Here is a 21,376-nt window from a genome sequence, read left to right on the forward strand (position 1 = left end):
GGAAACTCTGTAGACCGCAATTCCTGATCCTCTCCAAACACAACTAGAGGCAGCTGTGGATTGCGCCTAACGCTCCCTATGCAACTCGGCACAGCCTGAGAAACTAACTAGCCTGAAGATAGAAAAATAAGCCTACCTTGCCTCAGAGAAATACCCCAAAGGAAAAGGAAGCCCCCCACATATAATGACTGTGAGTAAGATGAAAAGACAAACGTAGGGATGAAATAGATTCAGCAAAGTGAGGCCCGATATTCTAGACAGAACGAGGATAGGAAAGATAACTTTGCGGTCTACACAAAACCCTAAAGAAAACCACGCAAAGGGGGCAAAAAGACCCACCGTACCGAACTAATGGCACGGAGGTACACCCTTTGCGTCCCAGAGCTACCAGCAAAACAAATAGACAAGCTGGACAGAAAAAATAGCAACAAATAGCAAAGAAGCACTTAGCTATGCAGAGCAGCAGGCCACAGGAATGATCCAGAGAAACACAAGTCCAACACTGGAACATTGACAGGAAGCATGGATCAAAGCATCAGGTGGAGTTAAGTAGAGAAGCAGCTAACGACCTCACCAGATCACCTGAGGGAGGAATCTCAGAAGCTGCAGTACCACTTTCCTCCACAAACGGAAGCTCCCAGAGAGAATCAGCCGAAGTACCACTTGTGACCACAGGAGTGAACTCTGCCACAGAATTCACAACAGTACCCCCCCTCTTTAGGAGGGGTCACCGAACCCTCACCAGAGCCCCCAGGCTGACCAGGATGAGCCACATGAAAGGACGAACAAGATCGGGAGCATGGACATCAGAGGCAAAAACCCAGGAATTATCTTCCTGAGAATAACCCTTCCATTTAACCAGATACTGGAGTTTCCGTCTTGAAACACGAGAATCCAAAATCTTCTCCACAATATACTCCAATTCCCCCTCCACCAAAACCGGGGCAGGAGGCTCAACAGATGGGACCATAGGTGCCACGTATCTCCGCAACAATGACCTATGGAATACGTTATGTATGGAAAAAGAATCTGGGAGGGTCAGACGAAAAGACACAGGATTAAGAACCTCAGAAATCCTATACGGACCAATAAAACGAGGTTTAAACTTAGGAGAGGAAACCTTCATAGGAATATGACGAGAAGATAACCAAACCAGATCCCCAACACGAAGTCGGGGACCCACACGGCGTCTGCAATTAGCGAAAAGTTGAGCCTTCTCCTGGGACAAGGTCAAATTGTCCACTACCTGAGTCCAAATCTGCTGCAACCTGTCCACCACAGTATCCACACCAGGACAGTCCGAAGACTCAACCTGTCCTGAAGAGAAACGAGGATGGAACCCAGAATTGCAGAAAAACGGCGAAACCAAGGTAGCCGAGCTGGCCCGATTATTAAGGGCGAACTCAGCCAAAGGCAAAAAGGACACCCAGTCATCCTGATCAGCAGAAACAAAGCATCTCAGATATGTTTCCAAGGTCTGATTGGTTCGTTCGGTCTGGCCATTAGTCTGAGGATGGAAAGCCGAGGAAAAAGACAAGTCAATGCCCATCCTACCACAAAAGGCTCGCCAAAACCTCGAAACAAACTGGGAACCTCTGTCAGAAACAATATTCTCTGGAATGCCATGCAAACGAACCACATGCTGGAAGAACAAAGGCACCAAATCAGAGGAGGAAGGCAATTTAGACAAGGGTACCAGATGGACCATCTTAGAAAAGCGATCACAGACCACCCAAATGACTGACATCTTTTGAGAAACGGGAAGGTCAGAAATAAAATCCATAGAGATATGTGTCCAAGGCCTCTTTGGGACCGGCAAGGGCAAAAGCAACCCACTGGCACGAGAACAGCAGGGCTTAGCCCGAGCACAAATCCCACAGGACTGCACAAAAGTACGCACATCCCGCGACAGAGAGGGCCACCAAAAGGATCTAGCCACTAACTCTCTGGTACCAAAGATTCCAGGATGACCAGCCAACACCGAACAATGAAGTTCAGAGATAACTCTATTCGTCCACCTATCAGGGACAAACAGTTTCTCCGCTGGGCAACGATCAGGTTTATTAGCCTGAAATTTTTGCAGCACCCGCCGCAAATCAGGGGAGATGGCAGTAACAATTACTCCTTCCTTGAGGATACCCGCCGGCTCAGATAAACCCGGAGAGTCGGGCACAAAACTCCTAGACAGAGCATCCGCCTTCACATTTTTAGAGCCCGGAAGGTACGAAATCACAAAGTCAAAACGGGCAAAAAATAACGACCAACGAGCTTGTCTAGGATTCAAGCGCTTGGCAGACTCGAGATAAGTCAAGTTCTTATGATCAGTCAATACCACCACGCGATGCTTAGCTCCTTCAAGCCAATGACGCCACTCCTCGAATGCCCACTTCATGGCCAGCAACTCTCGGTTGCCCACATCATAATTTCGCTCAGCAGGCGAAAACTTCCTGGAAAAGAAAGCGCATGGTTTCATCACTGAGCAACCAGAACCTCTCTGTGACAAAACAGCCCCTGCTCCAATCTCAGAAGCATCAACCTCGACCTGGAACGGAAGAGAAACATCTGGTTAACACAACACAGGGGCAGAAGAAAAACGACGCTTCAACTCTTGAAAAGCTTCCACAGCAGCAGAAGACCAATTGACCAAATCAGCACCCTTCTTGGTCAAATCGGTCAATGGTTTGGCAACACTAGAAAAATTGCAGATGAAGCGACGATAAAAATTAGCAAAGCCCAGGAACTTTTGCAGACTTTTCAGAGATGTCGGCTGAGTCCAATCATGGATGGCTTGGACCTTAACCGGATCCATCTCGATAGTAGAAGGGGAAAAGATGAACCCCAAAAATGAAACCTTCTGCACACCAAAGAGACACTTTGATCCCTTCACAAACAAAGAATTAGCACGCAGGACCTGAAAAACCGTTCTGACCTGCTTCACATGAGACTCCCAATCATCCGAGAAGATCAAAATGTCATCCAAGTACACAATCAGGAATTTATCCAGGTACTCACGGAAGATGTCATGCATAAAGGATTGAAACACTGATGGAGCATTGGCAAGTCCGAACGGCATCACTAGATACTCAAAATGACCCTCGGGCGTATTAAATGCAGTTTTCCATTCATCGCCTTGCCTGATTCTCACCAGATTATACGCACCACGAAGATCTATCTTAGTGAACCAACTAGCCCCCTTAATCCGAGCAAACAAATCAGATAACAATGGCAAGGGGTACTGAAATTTAACAGTGATCTTATTAAGAAGGCGGTAATCTATACACGGTCTCAGCGAACCATCCTTCTTGGCTACAAAAAAGAACCCTGCTCCTAATGGCGACGATGACGGGCGAATATGCCCCTTCTCCAGGGATTCCTTCACATAACTGCGCATAGCGGTGTGCTCAGGCACGGATAAATTAAACAGTCGACGTTTTGGGAATTTACTACCAGGAATCAAATTGATAGCACAATCACAATCCCTATGCGGAGGCAGGGCATCGGACTTGGGCTCATCAAATACATCCCGGTAATCAGACAAGAACTCTGGAACCTCAGAAGGGGTGGATGACGAAATTGACAGAAATGTAACATCACCATGTACCCCCTGACAACCCCAGCTGGACACCAACATGGAATTCCAATCCAATACTGGATTATGGGCTTGTAGCCATGGCAACCCCAACACGACCACATCATGCAGATTATGCAACACCAGAAAGCGAATAACCTCCTGATGTGCAGGAGCCATGCACATGGTCAGCTGGGTCCAGTATTGAGGCTTATTCTTGGCCAAAGGTGTAGCATCAATTCCTCTCAATGGAATAGGAAACTGCAAGGGCTCCAATAAAAACCCACAACGTTTAGCATAATCCAAGTCTATCAAATTCAGGGCAGCGCCTGAATCCACAAACGCCATGACAGAATACGACGACAAGGAGCATATCAAGGTAACGGACAGAAGAAATTTTGACTGTACAGTACAAATGGCGGCAGACCTAGCGAACCGCTTAGTGCGCTTAGGACAATCAGAGATAGCATGAGTGGAATCACCACAGTAGAAACACAGCCCATTCAGACGTCTGTGTTCTTGCCGTTCAACTCTGGTCATAGTCCTATCGCACTGCATAGGCTCAGGTTTAATCTCAGGTAATACCGCCAAATGGTACACAGATTTACGCTCACGCAAGCGTCGACCGATCTGAATGGCCAAAGACATAGACTCATTCAAACCAGCGGGCATAGGAAATCCCACCATGACATCCTTAATGGCTTCAGAGAGACCCTTTCTGAAAATGGCTGCAAGCGCAGATTCATTCCATTGAGTGAGCACGGACCATTTTCTAAATTTCTGGCAATATAGCTCTATCTCATCCTGAGCCTGACAAAGAGCCAGCAAATTTTTTTCTGCCTGATCTACTGAATTAGGCTCATCGTACAGCAATCCAAGCGCCAGGAAAAACGCATCGATATCACTCAATGCAGGATCTCCTGACGCAAGAGAAAATGCCCAGTCCTGAGGGTCGCCACGCAAAAAAGAAATGACGATCCTAACCTGTTGCGCTGGGTCACCAGAGGAGCGAGGTTTCAAAGCCAGAAACAGTTTACAATTATTCTTGAAACTCAGAAATTTAGTTCTATCTCCAAAAACAAATCTGGAATAGGAATTTTCGGTTCTAACAAAGAATTCTGAACCACAAAATTTTGAATATCTTGAACTCTTGCCGTGAGCTGATCTACACATGAAGACAGACCTTTAATGTCCATTGTAACACCTGTGTCCTGAACCACCCAAATGTCTAGGGGGAAAAAAAGACAAATCACAGTGCAAAGGAAAAAAAATGGTCTCAGAACTTCTTTTTTCCCTTTATTGAGAATCATTAGTACTTTTGACTTCCTGTACTGTTATGATAGGCAATTCAGTAACACAATGTACATAGCGATCAGAGCACATACAGTGATCTGACAATAACCCAAAATAATAGAACGAGCTCTGAGACGTGGAAACTCTGTAGACCGCAATTCCTGATCCTCTCCAAACACAACTAGAGGCAGCTGTGGATTGCGCCTAACGCTCCCTATGCAACTCGGCACAGCCTGAGAAACTAACTAGCCTGAAGATAGAAAAATAAGCCTACCTTGCCTCAGAGAAATACCCCAAAGGAAAAGGCAGCCCCCCACATATAATGACTGTGAGTAAGATGAAAAGACAAACGTAGGGATGAAATAGATTCAGCAAAGTGAGGCCCGATATTCTAGACAGAACGAGGATAGGAAAGATAACTTTGCGGTCTACACAAAACCCTAATGAAAACCACGCAAAGGGGGCAAAAAGACCCTCCGTACCGAACTAACGGCACGGAGGTACACCCTTTGCGTCCCAGAGCTACCAGCAAAACAAATAGACAAGCTGGACAGAAAAAATAGCAACAAATAGCAAAGAAGCACTTAGCTATGCAGAGCAGCAGGCCACAGGAATGATCCAGAGAAACACAAGTCCAACACTGGAACATTGACAGGAAGCATGGATCAAAGCATCAGGTGGAGTTAAGTAGAGAAGCAGCTAACGACCTCACCAGATCACCTGAGGGAGGAAACTCAGAAGCTGCAGTACCACTTCCCTCCACAAACGGAAGCTCCCAGAGAGAATCAGCCGAAGTACCACTTGTGACCACAGGAGTGAACTCTGCCACAGAATTCACAACAGGGCCCTATGTATTGGAAACCCCCCAAAAGTGATACCATTTTAAAAACAGCACCCCTCAATGTATTGAAAACTGCTGTCAGGTAGTTTTTTAACACTTCAGTTGATTTTCAGGAATTAATGCAAAGTGACATGATAGGAATGAAAAAGTTTATCTTTACCACCTAAATGTCACTAACTTCTGAACAGGTTACTATAGCTACCGGACTAAAGGTACCGTCACATTTAGCGACGCTGCAGCGATCTAGACAACGATCCCGATCGCTGCAGCGTCGCTGTGTGGTCGCTGGAGAGCTATCACACAGACAGCTCTCCAGCGACCAACTATGCAAAGTCCCCTGGTAACCAGGGTAAACATCGGGTTACTAAGCGCAGGGCCGCGCTTAGTAACCCGATGTTTACCCTGGTTACCAGTGCTAATGTAAAAAAAACCAAACACTACATACTTACATTCCGGTGTCTGTCCCCCGTCGCTGTGCTTTCCTGCACTGACTGTGAGCGCCGGCTGGCCGTAAAGTACAGCGGTGACGTCACCGCTGTAATCTGCTTTACGGCTGGCTGGCACTGACAGTGCAGGGAAGCAGAACGCCAAGGGACGTGACAGACACCGGAATGTAAGTATGAAGTGTTTTTTTTTTACATTTACACTGGTAACCAGGGTAAACATCGGGTTACTAAGCACGACCCTGCGCTTAGTAACCCGATGCTTACCCTGGTTACCAGTGAAGACATCGCTGAATCGGCGTCACACACGCCGATTCAGCGATGTCTTCGGGAGATCCAGCGACGAAATAAAGTTCTGGACTTTCTGCTCCGACCAACGATGTCACAGCAGGATCCAGATAGCTGCTGCGTGTCAAACACAACGATATCGCTATGCAGGACCCTGCAACGTCACGGATCGCTAGCGATATCGTTGTGAAGTTGGTCAGTGTGAAGGTACCTTAACCCCTTAGTGACCGAGTCACATTTTTGAAATCTGACCAGTGTCACTTTATGTGGTAATAACTCTGCAACGCTTCAACAAATCCCAGTGATTTTGAGATTGTTTTTTCGTGACACATTATACTTTATGATAATGGTAAATTTAGTTCAACATTTTTTGTGTTTATTTATAAAAAATATAAAAAATTTGAGAAAAATGTTAAAAAATTAGCAATTTTCTAAATTTGAATGATTATCCCTTTAATCCAGATAGTCATACAACAGCAAACCATTAATAAATAACATTTCCCACATGTCTGCTTTACATCTGCACCATTTGTAAAATGTTATTTTATTTTGTTAGCATTTTAGGAGGTTTAAAAATGTAGCAGCAATTTTTCATTTTTTCAAAAAAATTTACATTTATTTTTTTTAGGGACTTATCCATGTTTGAAGTGACTTTAGGGGTCCCATATATTGGGAAACCCCCAAACGTGATACCATTTTAAAAACAGCTCCCCCTGACATATTGAAAACTGCAGTCAGGTAGTTTATTAACCCTTCAGGTGCTTTACAGGAATTAATGCAAAGTGGCATGACAGAAATGAAAATGTGTATTTTTACCACCTAAATGTTGCTAACTTCTAAACAGATTACTACAGCCGTCAGACTCTAAAGGCCCCTTCACATTAAGCGACGCTGCAGCGATACCGACAACGATCCGGATCGCTGCAGCGTCGCTGTTTGGTCGCTGGAGAGCTGTCACACAGACAGCTCTCCAGCGACCAACGATGCCGGTAACCAGGGTAAACATCGGGTAACTAAGCGCAGGGCCGCGCTTAGTAACGCGATGTTTACCCTGGATACCATGCTAAAAGTAAAAAAAAACAAACACTAGATACTTACCTACCGCTGTCTGTCCTCCAGCGCTGCGCTCTGCACTCCTCCTGTACTGTCTGTGAGCCGAAAAGCAGAGCGGTGACGTCACCGCTCTGCTTTCCGGCTCACAGACAGTACAGGAGGAGTGCAGAGAACAGCGCTGGAGGACAGACAGCGGTAGGTAAGTATCTAGTGTTTGTTTTTTTTTACTTTTAGCATGGTAACCAGGGTAAACATCGGGTTACTAAGCGCGGTCCTGCGCTTAGTTACCCGATGTTTACCCTGGTTACCAGTGAAGACATCGCTGGATCGGTGTCACACACGCCGATCCAGCGATGTCTCCAGGGAGTCCAGCGACGAAATAAAGTTCTGGACTTTGTTCAGCGACCAACGATCTCCCAGCAGGGGCCTGATCGTTGGTCGCTGTCACACAGAACGATTTCATTAACGATATCGTTGCTACGTCACAAATAGCAACGATATCGTTAACAATATCGTTATGTGTGAAGGTACCTTAAGGCCGCGATTTGGCCATGAATTGCCATCGCAAACATCAGGACCACACAATCATGATCTGAGGGCACAGATTGGGATAAAAAAGAAGCCCCCATACTATGTTAACCATTTATAATGATGTAGTCACTATTGACAGCAGCATCTAAGGGGTTAAACAGATTTAGAAGGTGCAAATACTGATCGTGGCTGATACAGCAAGTTGTCAGCTATAGTGTACAGCCGACAGCTGCTGGATTGTCATCTGTATGGGGAGGCTATTCTCTTATATCTCAGGTCAGTTAAAAGACGTATTGGCGGTCATTAAGGGGTTAAGGCCGTTGTTTGGTCCTGAATTGCCATGGCAAACATGAGGACCACACAATCATGATCTCAGGGTTGACATTGGGGATAAAGAGTGAGAAGCCACACTCTGTTAACCATTTATATGATGTAGTCACTATTGGCAGCAACATCTAAGGAGTTAAACAGATATGGACGGTGCCAACACTGATCATGGATAATGCAGCAAGTTGACAGCTATAGTGTACAGCTGACAGCTGTACACCGGTATGGGGATGCTATTCTCTTATATCGCAGGATAGTAAAAAGACGTAGTGGTGGTCATTAAGGGGTTGAATGGCACTTTACGTAGTTTTCTCATATAGTTTTTGCATATTTCCCAATGATTTTCCCCAACTTTCACAATAAAATACAGTTAAATGGGTCTGACAAATTTTTCTTTTTGCTGATGCAAAAGTGGTTATTGTGGTGCATAGATATTACCAGTTCCGCACAATTTAAGTCTATTTTTCTTTATTTCATAATTTTATAAAAAAGAGAAGTTGACAGAGTTTAGATAGGCTGGTAATACTGTCAAAAATGAGACTTCTTTTAAATATAACTTACTTGAGGTTTCAGGTCTTTGTGAAAAACACTTCCTCATGACTAGTTCCTCCTACACTCTTTGTGCAGGGATCTTGCAGATTTAAAGGGAACCTGACAGCTGATTCCTACTGTCTAAACCACAGCCAGCCTGAATCAGAGACCGGCTCCGCTACTGCTTTAATCTGAAGCGTTGCGAGATTTCAGAGAAAACTAATTTTACAATGCCGGCCGAGGACGAGACGATTATGATGACCACTCACAGAGAAAGGTCACTGCACCACACGGCTAGTCCGACAGGTCCCTCCCTATATACGCACACTGGGAGACAGCTGTTAGTCTTGGTCTGTGTGCAGGAAGAAGCAAGTGCGGACATACCTCTGTGACTAATTATTATAGTCACCTCATCCCTGGCAGGTGTCTGAAAGCATGCGTCATCTGAAAAGCCGCAGTGTTTCAGAGTAAGGAGGCAGTCAGACAGCCGCATAAATCAGAACAGCGCACAGACTGGCCGGCGGCTCTCCTGACCCAAGCATGACCGCTGTCACGCTCGGGTCTGGAGACCTGTCGGTCAGTCCTTGCACTGCGATACGATCTTGGCCCGATTTAGAAGGCCGTCTGACTGCGCCCCAAGACCTATATATCTGCAATAATGAAGCCGGTCTCTGATTCATGTTGTCTGTGATTAGAGCAGCAAGAATTTGCTGACAAGTTCCCTTTTAAATCGGATAACACAATAATAAAATATGCTTTATTAGAGACATTCAGAAACATATATTTAAATGTAAAAATATGTTCACACCTTCCCTTTGACAAGAATTAACAGTATTGTAAGTAACAGGCCCACAGCCTGGCAGTAGCTTTTGCTCCCTAGGACAGTACTTCTTGTTCTCATTGCTCTAAAGTTATGTGTTAAATATGAACTTTGCGTGAACCTACAGTATGTAATTGTGCATACTTACAGACACATTACCATTGCTAAAGCTGGATGGCAGGTGAAAGGTGAATTTACATTACACGATTATAGGGACGAAGCTTTTCTGGGAAATCTCATTTCCCAAAAATAATGCAATGTAAACAGACTGCCAATCAGCCAACAAAAGAGTTAAAAGGAACCTATCCTGTTCCCAAACACTATTAACCTGCAGATATGTGGTTAATCTGCAGGTTAATAGTGCTTTATTCCTCCCGACGGCCTCCAGCTTTCAGTGATAGAGGTGTGGCAGCTGTAAGCACCTGACACATTGACTAACAGCCAGCTCTGCACTGATATTCTGAAGCTGCTGGCACGACTCATTAATGGACAGCTGTAGTGGCCAGGTAGTTTTATGGTATGTGCTCACGATCAGGAACTGCTGCGGGTTTGATGCCAGATGTGACAGCATAGTGGATGGGATTTCTATAAATCCCATGTCCGCTATACATCCATAGAAGCCTGCGGATCACGCGCGGACACTCACATGCTGCGCTTCTCTCAAGACTGCAGCATGTTTATTTCTCTTGTGGATACGCTAGAAATCAATAGAAATGTATTGGATGCGGTAAATCTGAAAGGTTCAATGAACACATACGGATTTACCCGCGTTCAATAGAAGGCAGTGCTTTGGACGCAGCTAACATACTATGGCTGCTAGTTCCGGATGGTGGGCACATGGCCTTAGAAAGCTATTAACCTACAGATTAACCCCATGTCTTCAGGTTAATAGTGTTTGGGGACATTAACAGGTTCTCTTCATCTGTCTGATGAAATCATATTTTTGATGGCTTAAAAGTTTATTGTTCTCCCCCGCACATGGTTCTGTGTAAACAGGACCTGTGTTGTTGAAAACATTGTCAGCCTATACGCACGGATTGATCTATTACTGATTGTTCTCTGCACATATTAAATCCTGTCAGCCTCTCTTAGCAGGCTAATAAATGACTGCCGAGCGGCAAATATGTATTAATCTGCAGTCATTTATAAGGCTATATTCACACTTAGCGGTTTTTACCGCGGAACCGCCGCGATTTTGATGCTGCGGGTCCGCAGCAGTTTCCATAGCGTTTACAGTAACATGTAAACCCTATGGAAACCGCAAACCGCTGTGCACATGCTGCGGGAAAAACCGCGCGGGAACGCAGCGGTTTACAACCCGCAGCATGTCACTTCTTTGTGCAGAATCGCTGCGATTCTGCACCCATAGGAATACATTGAACCGCTTACTTCCCGCATGGGGCTGTGCCCACGTTGCGGGAAGTAAGCGGATAATGTGCAGGTGGTACCCGGGGTGGAGGAGAGGAGACTCTCCTCCAGGCCCTGGGAACCATATTTGGGGTTAAAAAATAAAAAATCTGGTTATACTCACCCTCTGATGTCCGGAGCTCCTGGGTGCTGCACGCGGCTGTCCGGTCAGAGTTGCTGTGCGACCAGGACCTGCGGTGACGTCGCGGTCACATGACCGTGACGTCACGAAGGGTCCTTCTCCCACAGCATCTTAGGAACCGGACCGCCGGGTGCAGCGCCCAGGAGATCCGGACATCAGAGGGTGAGTATAACCAATTTTTATTATTTTTAACATTACTATTGATGCTGCATATTGCTGCATATGCAGCATCAATAGTATAGGCGGAAACCCGCAGCGGAAAACGCGGAACAAACCGCGATAAATCTGCATTGAGAACCGCAGTTGTTTTGCCCTGCAGATTTATCAAATCCGCTGCGGGAGAACCCGCAGGGACCCGACGCAAGGTGTGAACATAGCCTAATGTCGCAAGGAATATTTTGGGGATTTTTTCCTGCAAGAGACTGAGATCACAAAGTCTCATGCACACGGTCTTGTTATAGCGGTTTTGAATCATAATAGCTCTTCCATTCATGTGCATGTACCATATGCCTCCAATTTGATATACAGAGCTGTACATACAGTACATCATAAGACGGAGTATGTCCCAATTTCTTTATTTTTGGATTCTCCAAGATATCAGGCGGAAATAAAATTCTGATTTGCTCTATTATATCCTACAAAAAAAATAGGACCCGCACATCCATAGTATTAAATTAGTGTGCAGGTGCAAAAGTATGCTATATGGGCAATATACAAATATATACACACTAGATGAAGGCATCGGGAGGGTGGTGACACCCTATTCCTCCATACCCCTGTACTACCATAGGCACTGGATAAGGTGAAGCAGTGCAGGTGGGCTGCACAGTGTCTAATATATAGTACTTTGTGGGGGCTGTTAGTTTACAATTCTAGTCCTTCAGCATAAGTGCGACCAACTGATGTGTAATGGGGGCTTCCCCCTTAGAGAGCTGTGCTCTGCCCTGTGCCGACCCCTCTCCTGCCATCATGTGTCCCCATTCTGCCCTGTCCTGCACCCACTGCTCAGCCCTGCCATCTTATTCCCCCCATCCCGAGCACCCCCATCCTCCCCGGCTATTCCTAGGATAGTCATCTCCCATGCAGATTAATGGGATAACTGCTGACTTGGGCTGATGCACCATAGAAAAGGTTGTAGTTATTCAAGGACATTACCGTGCCCCTCACATATGTGTGTGCAAACAATCCAGGGGAGGGGGACACTGCGGGAACTAATACTGATAATGTGTGCGTAGACTTCTGCAATATTCAATGTGTAGACATATTGTGTCCATGTGCATCTATTGCTGGTAAACCAGTGCTGTCCTGTCAGTGCAGTGTGCCCCATGTTATCGGTGACAGGGCTCAGGATGTCGCCACCTGTGCTCAGTGAAACTTTCCCCTGATCCTGTGCTTGGATCTGCCCCAGAGAGGAGCCCACTGCCATTACAACAAAGCCCCGGCCGCCCCCGGTCCCCGAGCCTCAAACAACAAATATGCAGCGGCGGCCTTCTTGTGGCAGGGGAGTCCCAGCAGCGGGGGGTCCGGCGATGACCCGCTGGTGGTACTGCGCAAGGGCCTGGTACCACCAGCGGGTGCCATATTGGAATACCCATCACTTGGGTATTCCAATATGGTGGTCGGCGTACTTCCGGTGTGGCGCGGTGGATTGTCGGATTCGAGGACGTCCAGACGGAAGTGGATGATAGACAATTTAAGGTAATTATATAAATAGATGTACATACACGATGCACACTGCAATTATTGAATACATGAATTCCACTATTGCTTTAAACGTGAATGGGGAAGTGAAAGAAAAACAGACACGGTTCGCAATTAAAACCTTGTCTGGGAAGGATGTGTAGATAAGGGTGTTGAGCACTGGAGGCAGCACACAATGTATACTACAAAAGAAACAAAAAAAAAATAAAGCCCACACAATTAGTATTAAATTAATGTACAGGTGCACACATACTCTATATGGCCAGTATACAAACATACATATATATATATATATATATATATATATATATATATATATATATATATATATATATATATATATATATACACACTGTGCCAGCACACAAAGTAGCTTAAGTTTTTACCATTTACAGCCATAATGAAGTTCATGTATTCATTAATCGCAGTGAGCAGCAAACACATCGTGTATGTATAGGTTTATATATTTGTATATTGACTTTAATGTAATACTAAATGAGTGTGTCCTAGTTTTTTGTAGTATATATTGTGGGGTGCAGTCGCGTCCAGAGCTCAGCACCCTTATTTACACATCCCAGACAAGGTTTTAATAGCGAGCTATGCCTGGTTTTCTTTCACTTTATCATTTGGATAAGGCCTGGGTTGGCACATGGAGAGGTAGGACATTAGTGGTAGGGACCATCCATATTAATCCCTTAATGTCGCATGACGAATATACAACCCCTGGCAAAAATTAAGGAATCACTGGCCTTGGAGGATGTTCATTCAGTTGTTTAATTTTGTAGAAAAAAAAGCAGATCACAGACATGGCACAAAACTAAAGTCATTTCAAATGGCAACTTTCTGGCTTTAAAGGGACTCTGTCACCTGAATTTGGAGGGAACAATCTTCAGCCATAGAGGCGGGGTTTTCGGGTGTTTGATTCACACTTTCCTTACCCGCCGGCTGCATGCTGGCTGCAATATTGGATTGAAGTTCATTCTCTGTCCTCCATAGTACACGCCTGCGCAAGGCAAGATTGCCTTGTGCAGGCATGTACTACGGAGGACAGAGAATGAACTTCAATCCAATATTGCAGCCAGCGGGTAAGGAAAGGGTGAATCAAACACCCGAAAACCCCGCCCCTATGGCTGAAGATTGTTCCCTCCAAATTCAGTTGACAGAGTCCCTTTAAGAAACACTAAAAGAAATCAAGAACAAAAAATTTGGTAGTCAGCAATGGTTACTTTTTTTAACCAAGCATAGGTAAAAAATTATGGAATCACTCAATTCTGAGGAAACAATTATGGAATCACCCTGTAAATTTTCATACCCAAAAATAACACCTGCAGCAAATTAGATCTGCTGGTTAGTCTGCATCTAAAAAGGAGTGATCACACCTTGGAGAGCTGTTGCGCCAAGCGGACTGACTTGAATCATGGCTCCAACATGAGAGATGTCAATTGAAACAAAAGAGAGGAGTATGAAACACTTAAAAGAGGGTAAATCATCACGCAATGTTGCAAAAGATGTTGGTTGCTCACAGTCAGCTGTGTCTAAAATCTGGACCAAACACAAACAACATGGGAAGGTTGTTAAAGGCAAACATACTGGTAGACCAAGGAGGACATCAAAGCGTCAAGAACGGAAACTTCAAGCAATATGTCTCCAAAACAGGAAATGCACAACAAAACAAATGAGGAACGAATGGGTGGAAACTGGAGTCAACGTCTGTGACCAAATTGTAAGAAACCGCCTAAAGGAAATGGGATTTACATACAGAAAAGCTAAACGAAAGCCATCATTAACACCTAAAGAGAAAAAAACAAGGTTTCAATGGGCTAAGGAAAAGCAATCGTGGACTGTGGATGACTGGATGAAAGTCATATTTCGTGATCAATCACAAATCTGCATTGGGCAAGGTGATGATGCTGGATCTTTTGTTTGGTGTCGTTCCAATGAGATTTATAAAGATGACTGCCTGAAGAGAACATGCAAATTTCCATAGTCATTGATGATAAGGGGCTGCATGTCAGGTAAAGGCACTGGGGAGATGGCTGTCATTACATCTTCAATAAATGCACAAGTTTATGTTGATATTTTGGACACTATTCTTATCCCATCAATTGAAAGGATGTTTAGGGATGATGAAATAATTTTTCAAGATGATAATGCATCCTGCCATAGAGAAAAAATTGTGAAAACATTCCTTGAAAAAAGACACATAAGGTCAATGTCATGGTCTGCAAATAGTCCGGATCTCAATCCAATTGAAAATGTTTGGTGGAAGAAAATGGTCCATGACAAGGCTCCAATCTGCAAAGCTGATCTGGCAACAGCAATCAGAGAAAGTTGAAGCCAGATTGATGAAGAGAACTGTTTGACACTCATTAAGTCCATGCCTCAGAGACTGCAAGCTGTTATAAAAGCCAGAGGTGGTGCAACAAAATACTAGTGATATTTTGGAGTGTTTTTCTGTTTGTTTTTCATGATTCGATAATTTTTTCCCTATGCTTGGTTAAAAAAAGTAACCATTACTGACTACCACATTTTTTGTTCTTGATTTCTTTTAGTGTTTCTTAAAGCCAGAAAGTTGCCATTTGAAATGACTTTAGTTTTGTGCCATGTCTGTGATCTGCTTTTGTTCTACAAAATTAAACAACTGAATGAACATCCTCCAAGGCCGGTGATTCCATAATTTTTGCCACGGGTTGTAGTAGGTTTTGAGCAGGTGTGATACCGCATTATGATGTACTATACCAGTCATGAATATGGTCTTCATAGTGACAGCTCCGTGCCGACAGCAGTCCCTGACATCTGACCGACACGGCTAGAGCTTCGAGGATTAATTTCAGCAATCCCCATTCTCTGATTGCTGTGATCGGTCAGTCAGAATGACTGATCGATCACACCATGTGATCAGCTGGGAATATCAGAACATCCCTGCACGATCACTGCCAGGAGCTTGGCGCTGCTGACAGCCGAGCTCCTGCAGTAACAGCCTGGGCCGCTGCCTCCACCACCCTGACTGTTTAACCCTACAGATGTCACAATCGATAGAAATTACTAAATTTAGACGGTTCTGAGAGGGAGTGTGCTCCTTCTCTCACCCCCATCGGCAACCCTGAGACAAAATTAAGGGGAGGTGATGGTTGTCATGGCACCCAGAGGTGGTCTGTTGGACCCAGCCATAGGCAAGGTCTAACAGGCCATCTGTCTATGTAATCTGATTGGTCTCATGCATTGTAGTGCTGGTGCATTGCACTGCATGAGACCAGTGATCAGAGTAATAAAAGTTAAAGTCTCATAAAATGTATGATTCAGACAATCCCTGGAGACAGATTACCTATAATGAGGTAGATTGAAACAGTGTGTACTCTGCTTGGCATATGGTGGTGTCTGTCTTTCCAGACGTGCATAAAAGCGCGGTCAGCCACAATTTTCTGAACCTTTTAAAAGCTGAATACCACTTCACAAAAGCCACACAGAGTAAGTGAATTGGTCCCTGGGGAGTTTCATGCGAATCACGTATTTTGTACATTTAGATGGAAACCCCCCAAGTAAATGCTTGGCGCAGAGCACAGGATAAATCTGAACCAATCCAAAATGTACCCCGATGCCACCAAAAAACGCAGCGTTCAACCCGCACTGTTTACTGACCATGGGAACATACCCTAATATATCTGCAAACAGGAAATCACTTTTTTTTCCTTCCCACAAGCCAACTTTCAATTAGCTTTATTTCAAGTGACAAAAAGAATGAATGCAATGAAAAAACGCATCAAAAAACGCATGGGGAAAAACGCATCAAAAACGCAGGTGACCTGCCAGTGACCTCAGGTGCAGATTTTACCTGCGTCAAATACTGAGCCATTCTTGACCGTGAAAACATACACTTACCCTTATCAAAATAAAAAATGTGGGCTAATGCAACATTTTTGTGGAAAAAAGTACATTTTTTCCTTCCACACCGTTTTAATTCCCATGAAGCACCTAAAGGGTTAATATAATTGAATGTGTTTTTGACTACAGTTTTCAAAATTGAGTCACTTTTGGGTATTTTCAGTGATACAACTGCTCAAAGTCAGTTCAAATGTGATTCTGTCCCTAAAAAAAAAAAATAGGTTTTGTAAATTATGTTGAAAAAATGGAAAATTGCGGATAAACCTTTAACCCTTCTAACTTTCTAACAAAAAAAATTATGTTTAAAAAATGATGCAGATGTAAAGTAGACATGTGGGAAATATTATTTACTTGTGTGGTATAATTATTTGATTTATGAGCATAAAAATTTGATGTTGAAAAATGTTAAAATTTTCAATATTTTCATAAACGCAAACCATATTGACCAATATTTAGCACTAACATGAATTACATCATGTCACAAAAAACGATCTCAAAATCACTGGGATATGATGAAGCCTTCCAGAATTATGACCACAAAGTGACATTGGTCACATTTTAAAAATGAGGCTCGGTCAAGAGGTTAAAGGTACACCTTGACGTGGTTGGATGTTTTTTGTGCTCTTTGATCAAAAATGCTAAATATCTTACGTTTCTAACACTTACAGCAATAGTGAAGTTCGTGTATTTATTAATTGCAGTGTGCTGTCACGTAGTTTATTGCCCAGTCACATAGTATATTGCCCAGTCACGTAGTATATTGCCCAGCCACATAGTATATTGCACAGCGACGTGGTATATTGCCCAGTCACGTAGTATATTGCCCAGCCACGTAGTATATTGCCCAGTCACGTAGTATATTGCCCAGTCACGTAGTATATTGCCCAGCCACGTAGTATATTGCACAGCCACGTAGTATATTGCACAGCCACGTAGTATACAGCACAGAGCCACGTAGTATACAGCACAGACACGTAGTATACTGCCCAGTCACGTAGTATTTTGGCCAGTCACGTAGTATATTGCCAAGCTACATAGTTATGTTGCCCAGCCATGTATGTAACAGGTTAAAAAATAAACATATACTCACCTTCCGAGGGCCCCTTGTAGTCCTGTTGCCTGTGTGCGGTGCACGCGGCAGCTTCCGGTCCCAGGGTTGGAATGAGCGCAGGACCTGTGATAACGTCACGGTCACATGACCGTGACGTCATGGCAGGTCCTTCTCGCATAGCATCCTTAGCACCTGAACCTGCCGCTTGCACTGCCGAGGACAGGACGCGACGTCGGAGGGTGAGAATAACCTTTTTTTTTATTATTATCCTTATTTGTAACATTAGATCTTTTTACTATTGATGCTGCATACTCAGCATCAATAGTAAAAAGTTGGTCACACAGGGTTAATAGCTGCGTAACCGGAGTGCGTTACACCGAGCTCCGGTAACGCTGGCATTAACCTTGTGTGAGGGCTGACTGGATGACTGGAGGGGAGTATGGAGCGGGCACTGACTGCGGGGAGGAAAGTGCGGCCATATTGCCGCCGGACTGTGGCAGTCGCTGATTGGTCGTAGCAATGGTTGTGGGCGTTTTGCCACGACCAATCAGCGACTTGGATTCCATGACAGACAGAGGCCGCGACCAATGAATATCCGTGACAGACAGAAGGACAGACAGAAAGACGGAAGGGACCCTTAGACAATTATATAGTAGATCTGCTGTATGCAATTTTCTGTCTCTCACTTCTGATATCTCTAAGGCTGGTTTCACACTTGCGTATGGCAGAGCTGCGGTGGACTGCGTAGTTCCTCCGTTAAGTCCCGCTCACTGCCACACCTCCTTCATTCAGCTTCGCCTAAATCGGCATGCGTCCTGCGTTCCTATCTTTAACATTGGGTACGCAGGCCATGTGGATGTATTTTGTTGCGGTCGGCGCAGCGTCAAAACAACACATGCGGAGGCATCCGCATACATTCGCATGGCCTGCGTACCAAATATTACACATAGGTACACAGGACGCATTCAGATGTAGGCGGAGCTGAATGGAAGAGGTGCGGCAGTTGGCGGGGCTTAATGGAGGAACTACGTAGCCCTCCGCAGCTCTGCCATACGCAAGTGTGAAACCAGCCTAACACTAAGAAACATAAGGGGGAGACTAAAGGGGAAGATCCATGTACAATACTAAAACTTAACATATGCTTAATAGAAAATGCTGAAAAAAGCATGATTCACTTATTTTCGCAAAAAAAATGAGGCACTTACCAAAAATGGTAAAGGGTAGTGATGAGCGAATATACTCGTTACTCGAGATTTCCCGAGCACGCTCGGGGGTCCTCCGAGTATTTTTTAGTGCTCGGAGATTTAGTTTCTCTTTCTGCAGCTGAATGATTTACATCTGTTAGCCAGCATAAGTACATGTGGGGGTTGCCTGGTTGCTAGCGAATCCCTACATGTACTTAAGCTGGCTAACAGATGTAAATCATTCAGCTGCGGTGCTTAAAACTAAATCTCCGAGCACTAAAAAATACTCGGAGGTCACTAGAGCGTGCTCGGGAAATCTCGAGTAACGAGTATATTCGCTCATCACTAGTAAAGGGTCTTTCTATAGTACAACAAAAGGATAAGAAACAAAACAGTAAAATCAAACATTTGTTTAAGCTACACATTTTCAGAAATACCAATCATTTATCAAAGGTTAATCAAATTCAATGTTTTAAAAGGCTTACAAATCATGCTTACCTTGCTGTGCTGCCTCCAGAGCCTGCAGAATCGGTGAAATGTTCTCATTCCAGTAACTCCTCTCCCATTCAGTTTCTGATTGATTCACTGATGATTCAGCTTCTGAGGCCAAAGACAAACAAAGGTAAGGACATGCTGAAAGTGTCTTATCAAACATTTACAATTATTGTAATTAAATTAACTTTATACTAAACGTTCTAATTCACACAATGCAGTTTTTTTCTAAATCCTATAGGTAGGAGAACAATTATTAGAATATAAAGATTTGGTTACAAAAATGATAAAAAGTGTGAAGGACTGACATCAAATATTCAACTTCTCTAGTCTACTTTTCATAAACTTAGTTTTCCGGCTTATATCTATGGTTACCTATTGTTATAGAGAAAAATTAAAATCCATACAGGCATCTCCAGGGAGCGTACAAGTCCCCCTCACATTGAAATATGGGATTAACTATAGCTAGGGAAGAGAAAGAACTAACAAAGCAACCTCCATTGAAGTATGGGCCTCCTGCAGTGACCAGATAATTATAGCAGGGAGATTTACTGGGAAGACAGATTCATTTACGCAGAGGAGGGGAATTAACTTTCCCAGGAATAGAGCTTCCTCTGCCCAAAACATCTTCTTAGACCTATTTGAGCCAGTAGTTAGGAATTAATATTGGGGTTTACAGAGATCCGATAATTATGTGATATATATTATCGGCGTCGTAGCGAAAGGACGAACATAATGTATTCACTCACATCACTATATGGCCAGCAGAACCCCTCCAACTTAATAATGGGCTGACGAATAATACTATCCAGGCCATTTTTGAGCTCTATGCAAAAGTAAAATCACAAAGAAACATGACGATAATATTTACCACCTGGGATCTCCAGGGGCAAAGATATCCTGTAAATTGGAGATCTCATGGAATCCTGAAGGGCCTAGAATATCCCTCAACCAGCCACCATGTAAGCTCACCAAGAGAAGGTATGTGGGCATAACCTTGAGTTTATAAAACAGAGTTAGGGTAAGTGCACACGTCAGGATTTTTTCCTGACAAAATCCTGAGATTTCTGCCAGAAATCCGCGTTTTTTTTGCGTGGATTTCTCGCGGAAATTTCGAGTTTTTTGCGCGGATTTTGAACTGATTTTTTTGCGGCATTTTTGCGGGTTTTTTTTTTTCCGGAATGTCCTTTTTGATAGGAAATCCGCAAAAAATCCGCAAAAAATCCGCAAAAAGAATGAGCATGTCCGTTTTTTTTGCGGAATGCGTTTTTTTTGCGGAAAAAAACGCTAACATATGCACAAAAAATGCGGAATGCATTCTAAAAGATAGGATGCATAATGTTAGCATTTTTTTACCGTTTTTATAGCGAAATTCCGCAAAAAAAACGCTAAAAATCCTGACGTGTGCACATACCCTTAGGGTCTCTGTCTTTGTACATTCTGGAAAACAAATTTGTTGTGAGCGTGTTCCATTTTTGCAATCAAAGTGTTTTCCTCCATAAAGATAAGAGCCATTCCTTCAACATCAGATTTAGCAATTCTCTTTCATTATTCCTTTTTATTTTATGTAACTGTATATATCATATTGTTTAGTTCCCATTTTGAATCATTTTTGTATATAGACTGCCTACCTTTCTGGATTACATATATAAAATATTAATAGCTCTGTCCTTTTGCTCTTATAACCACACCCTGAAGCCATATGTTACCTGTAGCTGGGGAGTTGGCAGTGACTGTACCGGAAAGTGTGTTTGTGTGTTTTACATATATATTCCATGAGCTGGAATCGGAAGTGTATATACCATATGCTCAGTTTGAGTTC

At 43.8% G+C, this 21,376-nt stretch overlaps 1 protein-coding gene across 5 annotated transcripts in view; it reads right to left on the reverse strand.

Moving 5' to 3' along the window:
* ARMC2 (armadillo repeat containing 2) overlaps positions 1 to 21,376 on the reverse strand; it is a 303,914-nt gene that overhangs the window by 101,482 nt on the left and 181,056 nt on the right. For all 5 annotated transcript variants that reach the window (XM_069726243.1, XM_069726248.1, XM_069726244.1 and 2 more), the window contains one exon: positions 19,561 to 19,662. In XM_069726243.1, the coding sequence (XP_069582344.1) occupies positions 19,561 to 19,662 (102 nt within the window). The remainder of the gene's footprint in view (positions 1 to 19,560; positions 19,663 to 21,376) is intronic.

This window comes from Ranitomeya imitator, chromosome 5 (assembly GCF_032444005.1).
Source record: "Ranitomeya imitator isolate aRanImi1 chromosome 5, aRanImi1.pri, whole genome shotgun sequence".
Taxonomy (NCBI): domain Eukaryota; kingdom Metazoa; phylum Chordata; class Amphibia; order Anura; family Dendrobatidae; genus Ranitomeya; species Ranitomeya imitator.